Raw genomic sequence first — 13027 nt, forward strand, 5'->3', positions numbered from 1 at the left:
AATTAAAAAGTGGCCCAGTAAACCAGAAGTTGGATTTGAAAATAGGAAGCTGGTTGAACTCACAGTATATGCAATATAGTGCAAAGAATAGTGAACCAGCAGCCAAAAAAACAGGTTCTAGTTCTGGCTTTGCCATTTTCTTGCCTGCATAAGCCATTTTTGCTCACTGATAAACCTTTTTTTTTAAAAAAAATATTTATTTATTTGGCCGCACCAGGAATTATTTGCAGCACACGGCATCTTCGTTGCTGAGTGCAGGATCTTTAGTTGTGACGTGCTTTAGTTGCGGGGTGCAGGATCTTTTAGTTGCAGCATGTGGGATCTGGTTCCCTGACCAGGGATCCAACTTGGACCACATGCATTGGAAGCGCAGTCTTAGCCCCTGGACCACCAGGGAAGTTCCATTGATAAACATTCTTAATATAACTTATCTATTATACCTATCAAGAAATATAATAGTAATTATGAGATTGTAAAAGCACTACACAAACAAAAGGATTACTTTCATTACAAAAAGCAGTTGCCCAACAATTATGAAATGACAACAACCAAGACAACAATAGTCAGAGCGCTCTCAGCAAAATAATCACTAACTACCCCCAACTGCTCAATACAATGGAGTGTCAAAACCTCAACACAGTATTTCCCAAAGCGTGGTTCTGTGGTCTTTAGCAGAAATTATCTGAGGTTACTTGTTAAAAATACAGACTCTTGGGGCCCATTCCAGTACTGGTCAAACAAATCTGGGGGTCAGGCAGTAAACTCTACATTTTAAACAAGCTCTGTAGGTAATTATCATGCATGGTTGATGTTTGAGAAATGCTGACTAAGCAGGATTCACAAGGAGACATAATGGGGTCCCTGCTGACCTCTCCAATCAAGGCAACCTCTGCATGGTTCAGAATGCTGTTTGGGGCTCAAACTCATATTATCCCTTTGATGTTAAGGGAAGGTTCATGTCCTCACAGGAGATTTAGACATCTTTGCTCCTAATTTTCAGCGAGAGACAAATTCACAATTATATACATGTCAAGTACATGGCAGATGCTCAGAAAGAACGTAAGCCTCACAAAATTTTTGTCTGTTCACTGAAATGTGCCCAATATCTGAAACTGCCCACCCAGTATGTAGCAGGCACTCAAATATATGTATTTGTTGACTGAATGAAAAATGTCTGCTTATTCTCTAGAAGGTACTGTACAGGTACTGTAAAGTTCACTGACACTCTCCAACAACAGAGCTTTAATTTTTAGAGAAAAACCCAACATCACTCCCTTCCTTAAGGATACAAAGTATTAATATTATGGAGGTCCAAAAATGAGAACATGAGGATTTCAATAAGTGAAGCTTAGTGGTAACAATAATTTCAATCAAGTGAAAAGAGCCAAAAGCAAGACAACCTAACGTGAATACATAGTGAACAGGGTAGTAAAAGAATGGAAAAGGAAAAGAATGGTATTTACAAAAAGGTATAAAATCCAGTCTTTTAAGAATTTCACTATAGTGTTACCAAGGACAGTGTATTAGACACTTCTAATATAATTGAAAGACTTGGAAAATTTGGAACTTAAAACAAAATTTACAAAAACTTCATGCTACTACTTTCCAACAAGGCAGATTTAAATCAGATCTCACACTCCCCTTGCCATAAAAGCCACCTTAAGGACAGAATAATCTGGCAGTGTAAGGAAGTGTAACAGATAAGTACTCAAGAGCAGCTTCCAGACAACCTGAAATATAGGACAGCCTCAATTTCAGGTTAATTTGCAAACCCTGCCATTGCAAACTTAAAGATGGCACAAACGAAACATATGATGTATACTATGTATGCTTAGTCACTGTCACCATCTTGTTTCCCTTTAACAAAAAAAACTGTACAAAAACTACAAGTCAGAACCAAAAGAAATTCCAAAAGGCCAATTCACCACTGATAAATACTTATGCTGACAAATGTCCACCACATTAGCAAGCCTTTACTGCGAAATTAATAGACAACAGCATTTTGATATGGTAGTATCTTTATATCAGGATTCAAAGCTAAATCAACTAGTACAGCCATATTTCCATTTGTAAATTGCATACCGCCTAGTGAGTTCAGCTGAGTTCACTTAAGAAATACTAAAAGTGGGAATTCCTTGGTGATCAGTGGTTAGGATTCTGCGCTTCCACTGCTGGGGGCCTGGGTTCAATCCCTGACTGGGGAACTAAGATCCCAGAAGCCGCATGACGCAGCCAAAAAAAAAAAGAAAAAGAAAAAGAAATACTAAAAGTCATACCCCCAAATCAATTAAATCAAAATATCCGAGGTTAGGAGCCAGGTGTCAATATTTCTTTTTAAAGTTTTCTAAGTGATTCCAATGTGCAGCAAAGTTTGGGAACCACTGAAAGAGGCAGTAAGATCTATTCAAATAACACATCAGTTGTGTGACTTCAGGCAAATTAACCATTTTGACTCACACTTTATATAAAACCTCAACTTACAGGATTGTTGTAATGATTAAATGAGACCATGTGCAATGCCTGGATATTGGTTGATTCTTTTTTTCTTGCGCATAGATGGAAAGAAGAATGTTTAGCCACACTAAGTTCAACCAACTACCCACTTATTTCAAAGCACATTATCAATGTTATGAATAAAAGGTAACTAAAACAAAATGTCATTGCAGAGAATGGAAGATGTACCTTTCATTCTACTGATCCCATCAATTTATATAAAGCATTAAAAAAACTCTTAAGGGCTTCCCTGGTGGCGCAGTGGTTGAGAGTCCGCCTGCCGATGCAGGGGATACGGGTTCGTGCCCCAGTCCGGGAAGATCCCACATGCCGCGGAGCGGCTGGGCCCGTGAGCCATGGCCACTGAGCCTGCGCGTCCGGAGCCTGTGCTCCGCAACGGGAGAGGCCACAACAGTGAGAGGCCCGCATACTGCAAGAAAAAAAAAAAAAAAAAAAAAAAAAAACCTCTTAAGACCAAGTTGGTCTTACAAAATCCCTTTTATAAAGCAAAGTTGACATGCATGACGGAATTCATCCTAGGTTCAAATCTAGATGACATCACAGACAGAACCCTAAGTATTGACTCTCAATATAATGCCCTTTCCTTTTCCCTTTTTATTAAGGATCAGAATGTACTGTCCAACTAAACATTTTTCTACAGCACTTCCAAAGTCTCCTTTAAACATACCCCACTGATGACTCTCAGACAAGGAAAAGGCAGTATTTTAGCTATTCAAAGGAGGAAAATTGGGTAAAGACCTCAATTGCCACTGAGTATCACCACCCCAACTTGGTCACTTTATTAGGTTAGTATACTTCATGCTAATAAACATATCACTAACTTGTAGTCTTACATAAAGACAAATCAACATCAAATCCAGAAAAATAATGTTACTACAATTCAAAAGATCGATTAAAAAATAAATATATAAAACCTATGTTGTCACAAAACATAGCCTACCAAGGATTAGCAGTATTAAAAAAAAAATCAAATATTCTTTATCTCATTAGGGAGTGTGGGTTACATCAGTGTATGCATTTGTCAAAACTGATTCAATGGCACATTGATCTATATACACTTCACTGTATGAAAATTACATCTCATTAAAAAAACTCCATTAAGACATGGATAAGTACATGTTATGTGATTACTAGTTATTAACAATTTTCAAGAGCCACCTGAGATTGTATTGGAAATACAAACAGTAACAAAAAGTATCATTTAGACTAGTTATTCATTTATATTATGAAACCTATTAAGGTACTCATTTAGCCTCAGAAAAACATCTGTTGAAACTCAAAGGCTGATTTTAAGAATAAAATGGAGTAAACCAAAAGATTAGATTTGTAACATTTGTTTCAAACTCTAGTTTTCTCTTGTATAGACTTCTTGACATAAAAGTTTCTTACTAAACAGGACAGACCATGAGAAAACATCACTAAATCATACTTTAGGTACAGATTAAATGTACTCAGAAACAAAATAATCTAGCTCTAAAATCGACTAAAGCCAAGGTAGTAAAATCCATGGACTATACAAGGGTTTACAAGTATTTACTCCACTTTAAGATACAAATTAATAATGTCCATAAAAGTTCTCATCCAGCAATCCATGGATTCAAAAGGGAGAATAAGAATCATAAGGATCTAATTAACTAATAATACAAACAATAGATTACTTACATTTATCAGTTTTTCTGTATGAGACCAAACGCCATAGAGTGAAGGAGGCAAAATATGGCTCTGCAGCATCAAATGAAAAGGTGTGGGTTATGTGAGCAGACATGATTTGACCTTGACATAAAGGTGAAAATGGCTCACAGGAAAACTGGAAGTTAGGAGATTTCTAGTAACCCCTCTGAGACTCAACAGTCTAATTTATATATCATGAAGTGTTGGGCTATTATCTCTCAGGTTTCATCCAGCTCCAAATGCTATCTAAGCATCATTATTCCATTACTAGAAATCCAGCATAAACCAATTTAAGTACTCTTAGTATACCACTGATTCAGTTACTGTATGAATCCTGTGATCTGTAATGTTATCTCTCTAATAAAGACATACCCAGTGTAGACATCATCTTTGTTCTCTGATAAGAGTATTAGAACTTATTTACAGGATATATGCTCAGTGCCAAAAAGCTAAGATTAAAATTTAAGCTGCTTTTAACACTGGACAGTAAGGATTAACTAGTACTTTATAAATATCTCCTAGAATATTTGACATTCAAAGAGGGCAAAAAAAAAAAAAAAAAAAAAAAGTGGTTAAAGAAACAAGACAACTGGGACCTCCCTGGTGGCGCAGTGGATAAGACTCCGTGCTCCCAGTGCAGGGGGGCCTGGGTTCAATCCCTGGTCAGGGAACTAGACCCCACATGCATGCCGCAACTAAGAGTTCACATGCCACAAGTAAGGAGCCTACGTGCTGAAACTAAGACCCGGTGCAACCAAATAAATAAATAAATATTTAAAAACGACAACCAAAATTATCCTATGCCCCTCCCATCTTCTTTATCATGTTTTCCTATAAAAGTATATCCCACTAATTTACTTTCTCCTAAGTGGTAACCTATGGTTTAACTGATACAGGTAGCATTTTTAAGGTCCTGAGTGGTATCTCACTACTAAAATATCATTCAAAAGTAAGATCTAGACAAAACACCAAACTGTGATGAAATGCTTTCTAGCTACCACCATCTGAAAATAAATCTTAAAATTCAGAGCTGAAAGTTCTGAATCAACTAGGCCAGTGACTTATTTAAGTAGGGAAACTTGTTCAAACAAAACCCTACCCAAAAAGCTCAGCATGCCAAACTAGAAAATTACCAACCTGGCAAAACTCTCTTTTGATTTCAAAAATGAGGAAACTGATATGCCCAAAGAGGTTAAGGGACTGACAAACCCCATATCACTCAGCCAATACCACATGGCAGATTTAGAGCCTGGCTATAACATAACTGCTTTTTTAGAGAACAATTTAATTCAGTTCAAAGTGGCACAAAGAAAGGGAGGGTTGTAACAGAAACACAGTAATTTAAAATGAGCTGCCAGAGGTCAATTCACAAGGCCCAAGGACTTTCAGTTTCTTAAAAATATCAAGAGACTGAATGCCATCCTCTCATTCTTGCTCTTTACACTCACTGGATGCTATGCTTCTGCATAACAGATCTCTTAGTAAGGTCCTTACATACTAAGGACTTGATAAGGCAGGTATACTATGGGATATTCTAAAACAAGTAATTTTCAGCCCTTGTTTTAGAATATCCCATAGTATCTTTAAGAAAATTGCAGGGTGTGGGGTGTATTGGGGGAGGAGGGAGATATTAGTGTGGTATAAATGCAGCAAATCTAAAAATTTTTAATTAGTGTCAACATTTCTAAAACAATGGGTAACAGAAGAGACTGCCCTTTTATCTAGCTAAGCTGAGCAATTTAATTCAATATTTCCCAAGTAAATATTTATTAAGTGTATACTATATATAGTTGATGTGGAAATAATGGAGAACAAACAGCAAAGGGGAAGATGTTGCCACTCAAAATAAAGAAAGCATATGTAAGTCCTTCTTATCTTTCCCACTTCAGTGGACAAACAGTTCTCTCACACTGTACTTTAAAACCAATGATCCACTTTTTGTTTCTATGTACCTGGACTCTACTACTCATAAAACAAATTTACTCTTTCCCCACCCTCATCCAATTACTACATGCTGCCTTAGACACCACTCCCAGAAGCCACACTTTACTGTTGGATGCCCTCCCCAACCAGTTCACCAAGCTTTCTTCCTTACAGCCAGATCCTGAAATCCCATCTCCTCTCCCAGGAAGTCTTAACTTGAAAGTCAGGTTAACCTCTTTAGCTCCATCCAGTTTATAACCACCACAACACCCTCTGCACTCAACCTCTTAGAATTTTGCTCACAAGTCAATTTCATTTATTGATGTGTGTAATCAGTATATTGACTATTGCCCCTGTTGGTCTGTATTAGTGTTGTCCTTAAATAAAAGCTAACAAATAGGCTTCCCTGGTGGCGCAGTGGTTGACAGTCCACCTGCCGATGCAGGGGATGTGGGTTCGTGCCCCGGTCTGGGAAGATCCCACGTGCCACGGAGCGGCTGGGCCCGTGAGCCATGGCTGCTGAGCCTGCGCGTCCGGAGCCTGTGCTCCGCAAGGGGAGAGGCCACAACAGTGAGAGGCCCGCGTACCGCCAAAAAAAAAAAAAAAAGCTACCAAATAAAAGTGCATGTATCATGTATTTAATTTGGGTTTAGCACTGAAAATGCCAGATGCTTACTGCTTTTTTTTTTTTTTTTTTTTGTGGTACGCGGGCTTCTCACTGTCATGGCCTCTCCCGTTGCGGGCTCCGGACGCGCAGGCTCAGCGGCCATGGCTCACGGGCCCAGCAGCTCCGCGGCATGTGGGATCTTCCCGGACCGGGGCACGAACCCGTGCCCCCTGCATCGGCGGGCAGACTCTCAACCACTGCGCCACCAGGGAAGCCCTTACTGCTTTTTTGAAAATGACTTCAAATACATTAAGTTCAACCTGATTTGTGAAATTTATAAAACCTCCCAACACAGACGAATCTCAAAAGCATTACGTTAAGTTAGAGAAGCCAGACACAAATGACCTCATACTGTATGATTGCATTTACATGTAATTCTAGGAAAAACTAGTGATGGAAAGCAAATCAGCGAGGGCCAGGGTGGAGAGATGCAAGTAAATGCAAAGAGAAAGGAATTTAAAAATTTTAGGCGAATGCAATTGATATTTTTTATTTTGTGAAGAAAAAAGCTAGATATTTTAATCAAGGTTTTCATTTTTCCACAATAACAAATTTATTTCCCTACAGAGCAGGGTTTTTTTTTTTTTTTTTAAAGGGGTGAGAACCATTAAAAAATCTCAAATCTGGATTATCTCAGATTTCACATTAATCTTTACCTCATAAGATAAACCTGGAATTTTCTTCCTAATAATTTATTTTGACTTTGAACCAACAGAAAATCGTATCATTCAATTTCTCCATTAAAAATGTTTATCAGTATTGGAAATTTTTTTTTTTTTTTAATTTATTTATTTATGGCTGCGTTGGGTCTTTGTCGCTGGGCGCGGGCTTTCTCTAGTTGCAGTGAGCAGGGGGCTACTCTTCGTTGCGGTGCGCGGACTTCTCATTGCGGTGGCTTCTCTTGTTGCGGAGCACTGGCTCTAGGCATGTGGGCTTCAGTCGTTGTTGCTCGTGGGCTCTAGAGTGCAGGCTCAGTAGTTGTGGCGCACGGGCTTAGTTGCTCCGCAGCATGTGGGATTTTCCCGGACCAGGGCTTGAACCCGTGTCCCCTGCATTGGCAGGCAGATTCTTAACCACTGCGCCACCAGGGAAGCCCGGAAATTTTTTAAGGATAGTGTCACTCTGGTTGTTTCCACATCAGAATTAATGTATATAACCCAGTCATTAATTCAAGATTTGAGGAATAAAAGCTGCGATAGTACAAGAGGCTACAGTAAATACCATTCCAGTTAATTCTCAACTACCTCCGGATCTTTTTGCAAATGTTATTTTTGAGTAATTGTTGGAAAATAGTTGAGTCTTACACTATATTTTAGTCTCTATTCTGGGAAGAGGCTCTTTAATCTCAAAAATCAAACTCTTCTAAAATCCTTTAAAGTTAACCATTTAAAAGAACCCGGTGTCTTCATCTGGTCATCTTTTATCCTGATTACTACTTGCCTCCACCAATATCACATCTCCAAAAAAAAGCCACAATTTCCCAGATGTGAGGAGTTACTGACCAAGTAACTCAACAGGTTAAAGTTACTTGTCAAACGATGAAGTTTTCTTTTAATACAACTGAGTCAATTTCAACATAGCGCTGTTCAAACTGCCTTTGCCATTTCCCACAAAATTTAGTACACAGACTGAAATGTAGCAAACATTACCATTCTTTACAGACTTAATTAACACTTCTGGAAAGACTATGAAGGATTTTGCAGAGTAAATTTAATTTCACATCGCATCTGCTGCAGAGATCAGACTGTCATTATGGCATCTCCTTCCCTGAACCCCACCACTGTCTGCAGCTTTATTCTTGGCTTTTCAAAGGTTTAATCAACTCAGGGCTGCTAAAGAGGGAATCAAGGAAGCATAACTTATGAACTCAAGCAGAGAAAAGGGCAGGAATATGCGGTTGAGTCACGTCGTTCCGCCATTTTCTAAGCGGAGGAGGAAGACATGTTGGAACAAAAACACAACAAAAGAGCAGCCATTTCCCAAGCCAGCTCCAATAGCAACCCGAACTGGCCCAGCCCGGTGACTTCGGCACCCTCAAATCCACTTCACCGGACAAACCCAAGAACATCTGAGGTGCAGACGGAAAGAAAGCAGCAGGTAACCCTTCCGCGTTGGGATCAAAGATGAGCAGCATACTTTAACCGCAAATGAAAGCCTCGGGAAGAATGACGGAAGCTTTGCAGCACAGTGTTACAAACTGAAATTCTAAACTAAGTTGGCAAACTAAAATTTACTCTGTGATTGTGGTGACTTACGCTTCACAGGAAACCCAGGTAACTCAAATACCAAGAGCCGGATTCAGCTGGCCCTATCACCTGCCTCGTACACATCTTCCCCGTTTCCATACTTCCCTCAGAGGATCTGCTTAAGGATTCTTACCGTATGTGGGGGATGCCAACCCCACCTTGAAGAATCTTATAGAGTTTGCTCTCGTACAGCAACTGGGGATGCCTGGCCTTCTGAGATTCTAGCTTCACTGCCACTTCCTGCAGGGGAAAGAGGGGATGATGGCATCAACATCCTTATGGATTCAATGTCATTTGGGAAAAGAGAGGGAAACACGAGCAAAGCTCCAACTCTCGACTAGAAGGTGGAAGTGAGAGGCTGGGCAAAGGCTCTCTTTGTAATTATAAAACGAGACAACCAGCCTCAAAGGCTTCTTCAGGGGGTAGTGACGAAAGCGGCACGTCCTCTAAAGTGCAGGAAAACGATTCATCCAGAAAATGTAATAAGAGGTTATGAAGAGACCAGGCGATCGGATGCTGTCCTAATGGGAACAAGAACGCCGGCAGAATTAAAAATATAGATAGAAAAACATGGGGATCACAGAAATAGGATTTTGCCGTTCTCACCTTAAACGACGGTTTTAAAAGTTCGATTAAGGTGTATTTTTAACAAGCTGGGAAACTTCCTAGTACACCCAACATTTATCTTGGGTTCTTCCCTTTTAGGGAAAGAAAGCGGGGGAGGTTCCTAAGGCAGGAAAACTGGCTCCCTCTGGACTTCCAGTGCGGCATGCGGTGGGAAAAGGCCCGAACAGTTCGCGGGCGGGGGGGCAGGGCAGGCGCAGCGTAGTCGTGAACCCCACCCCAGGTGATTACCTCGCCGTTGGTGATGTTGATCGCCAGATAAATGTCACCGAAGGAGCCAGACCCGATCTTCCGTACCAGTTTATATTTCCCTCCGACAATGAATTCGGCCTTGGAGCCGCTGCTGCTCGCCATCCTGAGAGACGAAGATGGAGGCTGGGGCTAAGCCCCGACACCTCTAAGGGGAGAACGGGAGATCTCTAGGGCTCGTGCACGGAGCAAGGCTCCGGAGGGCGGCAGGAAGCAGAAAACGCTGGCTCTTTTCTTGGCGTTACAGGGCCCAGAGTCGGCCAAGGAGAACCTAATCACCGCTGCTGTCAGGTTTCTTTCTGCCAGGCCGCAGACTGTTGAGGGGGTTCTCACGGTAACCAGGCTGGGCCACTTGCTTCTGGCGGCCGCCGCTGCCTCACTTTCGCGGCGACGTCGCGGGCTGGAAAAGGAGAGCGGTGAGTTAGGGCGGCGATACCGCTGCCACCACTGCCGCCGGCTCCCGCCCGGAGGGACCCCTGTCACTCCGCCGACGCCGCCATCTTGTTACTCCGGCTCCAGCCAGCACAAAATGCCCCCAGCGCTCGGGAGCCGCTTCTTCACGGCGCAGAGCACTCTGGGAAAAGGATCGCGGGCGCTAGCCCAGGAGGATCGACAGCGAGAGGGGAGGGCGGAACCGAATCCGTGAGAGTCACGGCCCACGCTCCGAGCGTCACCCCGTCACAATCCAACTGCGCACGCGTACTGCAACCCCGCTGACTGCGCAAGCGTGCCGTGGCGTCGCCTCATCCCCGCCCGGGGCTCATTTCCACTTCCGGTCGTTGGCTGTTCCACAGCTAACTACCTGTTTGTTAGTCACCTCAGCCCCGCCTGGTTTCTGAAAGGCCACGCGGCCCCAGGTTTCGAGAACATGTTAGGGAGGAGTCACCTTCATTTTTCGTGGAAGATGGATACGTCAGGTCTTGGGAGTTGGGTATTGACTTTTGCTCTTTGTTTGAGGTGGTTTTTAACCTTTTGATCTTTACTGGGGCTACTCCCCCAACCGGCCCATTCCAGCTCAATTTCTCTTTTGAAAGAGGCTATCGCCTCTAGTGGAGAGAAAGAGAAAAGCAGCCCTGTGCGGGCTGGGTTTGTTCAGGGCTCCCTGTTTTAGCAGTCTAGTTCATTAGTCTTATTAGAGTTCGCTTTACGGAGTGTTGGATTCCCTGTTTTTACAGGAAGGGAAAAAGAAGGAAAGCAGGAATTAACCCTGCCGCTCTGTGTCTTTGTGGTGTTTACCCACTGATATATTTGATTCCCAAAGGAAGAAAAAAAAATATTCGAGTAATGTTAATGGCCCGTATATGGTGGATAGAAAATAAGATTTACTGCCGTGAAAAAACTGCCCATATGAAAGTTATCCTCTTCGCCCCCGACCCCCCGCAAAAGAAACCTTGAAGAATCATATTTTGGTCGTGTTGAAAACTGCAGTGTTGACCCGAAAACATAGGGTAGAAATAATTCTTACAAAATGAAATTGACAATGTTTAAAACTTTACACAGTAAAATTTTTACTAAAAATTAGTCAACGAATCAAATCTTGAGCACATTTTGGTTTACAAAATTTGACCTGGGAAAATTGGGCTTGGTAGTAATGATCACAGAAGAAAGCTGCGTGTTGATGCTATCACCTGCAATATGAATCAAACCCTGATGAATGAGTGAATCAAAACCTCAATTGTGAACATTTAAGCAAAATCTATCCCAAATAAAATAATTTCATTAAAACTGGAAAAAATGTAGACTTAACTGCAAGTTTGAAAGCTGATGAAGTAGTTAGTAATGGGGTTCATCCTGGAAGATAACTGGAATTCCTACATGTTACTCTTGTTTCTAGCTTAAATATTTGTATTCATAAAGCGCTGACCTAAATGTCTTGAATTTGAAAACAGAGTGAAAAGACTCAGGGTTAGCATGAAGTTTTGAGGCACTACCAAAACCCAGGCCACCTGACTCCCAAATCAACACTGTTAGGCAATCTCCTTTGGTGACCCTAAAGCATGTCTTGCCTACTTAAAATTCTCCGCTGTTAGAGTTTGGTCTTAAAAAAAAAAAAAAAAAAAAAGTCAAGTTTAAGCATTTTGAAGTTTCCAAGTTTTCAGAGATAGCTACTGTTCTGCTGATTTTCCACCACAGCCATCCAAAATTTAATGGATTCCTCAGCTTAAGGAGTTCCCTATAAGGGATGGGGTATACATTTAAACGGATTTGTTGTTGTTGTAGTGAGGATACAGATGCTCAACTCAGGGTTGGGGGATAACGGTGTGCATGGAGTGGACTAGATTAGGGATTCCCAGAGGTCTGTGCGTGGACAGGGGCAAATCAAGTTTTCCATGAGATAACTAGAAAAGAGAAGTATAATGCGTTTTTTCTTTAATTTATCTAATTTCAAATTACACGTTATTATGGGGTTTTATCTTCCTATATATGTGTTGTTGAGGTGCCCTTTTATAATATGGTCCTGATGGTAGATGGTTGTTTTGTTAATATCCTTGTTTGGCAAAACTAAAAGTTGATACTTTATGTCTGTCCTCCCCACCATTTTTTTTTTTTTTAACTTTTATAAGCTTTTGAAATGCCACACTCTGGGACTCACTAATCTAAGTAACTTTTAGAAGCCCTTTCAACTCTGAGAGTCTATGATTTTATGTGTATGTTTTGGTGTGTTTCCTCACTTGTTTCCTGCCTGCTGTAATCACTATTCCAACATTGACAATATCCAGCAAAATGTACTAAAATGCTATATGAGTGGTAGTAGCCTTTTTAAATGTGATTTCAGTTGAAAATCTTAAGATTTAAATTTATCAGATTAAGAAGGGCAAAAGTTGGGTTTTCTAATGTAGAAAATGGGGATTTTAGGTGTTGGCTACGAATTCAGCCTTCTCCTTAAAATCATGTATTATTCGTGGTAACTTTCAGCCTCAGTAATTGAAGTCATTGAACCTGTTTTTGGTTACAAATCATTCTGGGTTTTTTGTTTGTTTGTTTGTTTTGTTTTGTTTTTTGGCCGTACCACGCGGCTTGTGGGATCTTAGTTCCCCGACAAGGGATGGAACCTGTGTCCTCTTCAGTGGAAGCACACAGTCCCAACTGGACAGCAGGGAATTCCCCATTCTGTTGTTTTGAATCAGCAGCA

General features: G+C 41.1%; 1 protein-coding gene across 7 annotated transcripts in view; it reads right to left on the reverse strand.

Annotated features, from left to right (window-relative positions):
• Window positions 1–10479, reverse strand: part of CSNK1A1 (casein kinase 1 alpha 1) — a 49477-nt gene extending 38998 nt beyond the window's left edge. For 4 of the 7 annotated variants that reach the window (XR_009531486.1, XM_060093615.1, XM_060093613.1 and 1 more), the window contains exons 1-2: window positions 9877–10478; window positions 9155–9261 (exon numbers count right to left, since the gene is read on the reverse strand). Coding sequence is in view for 5 of the 7 variants with exons in the window: in XM_060093615.1 (XP_059949598.1) it covers window positions 9155–9261; window positions 9877–9999 (230 nt within the window). In the remaining 2 variants the exon portion in view is untranslated. Of the gene's footprint in view, window positions 1–9154; window positions 9262–9876 lie in introns of all 7 variants that reach the window. The other 3 variants (XR_009531485.1, XM_060093612.1, XM_060093616.1) reach the window with 2 other exon arrangements.
• Between the last annotated feature and the right edge of the window lie 2548 nt (window positions 10480–13027).

This window comes from Mesoplodon densirostris, chromosome 3 (genome assembly GCF_025265405.1).
Source record: "Mesoplodon densirostris isolate mMesDen1 chromosome 3, mMesDen1 primary haplotype, whole genome shotgun sequence".
Taxonomy (NCBI): domain Eukaryota; kingdom Metazoa; phylum Chordata; class Mammalia; order Artiodactyla; family Ziphiidae; genus Mesoplodon; species Mesoplodon densirostris.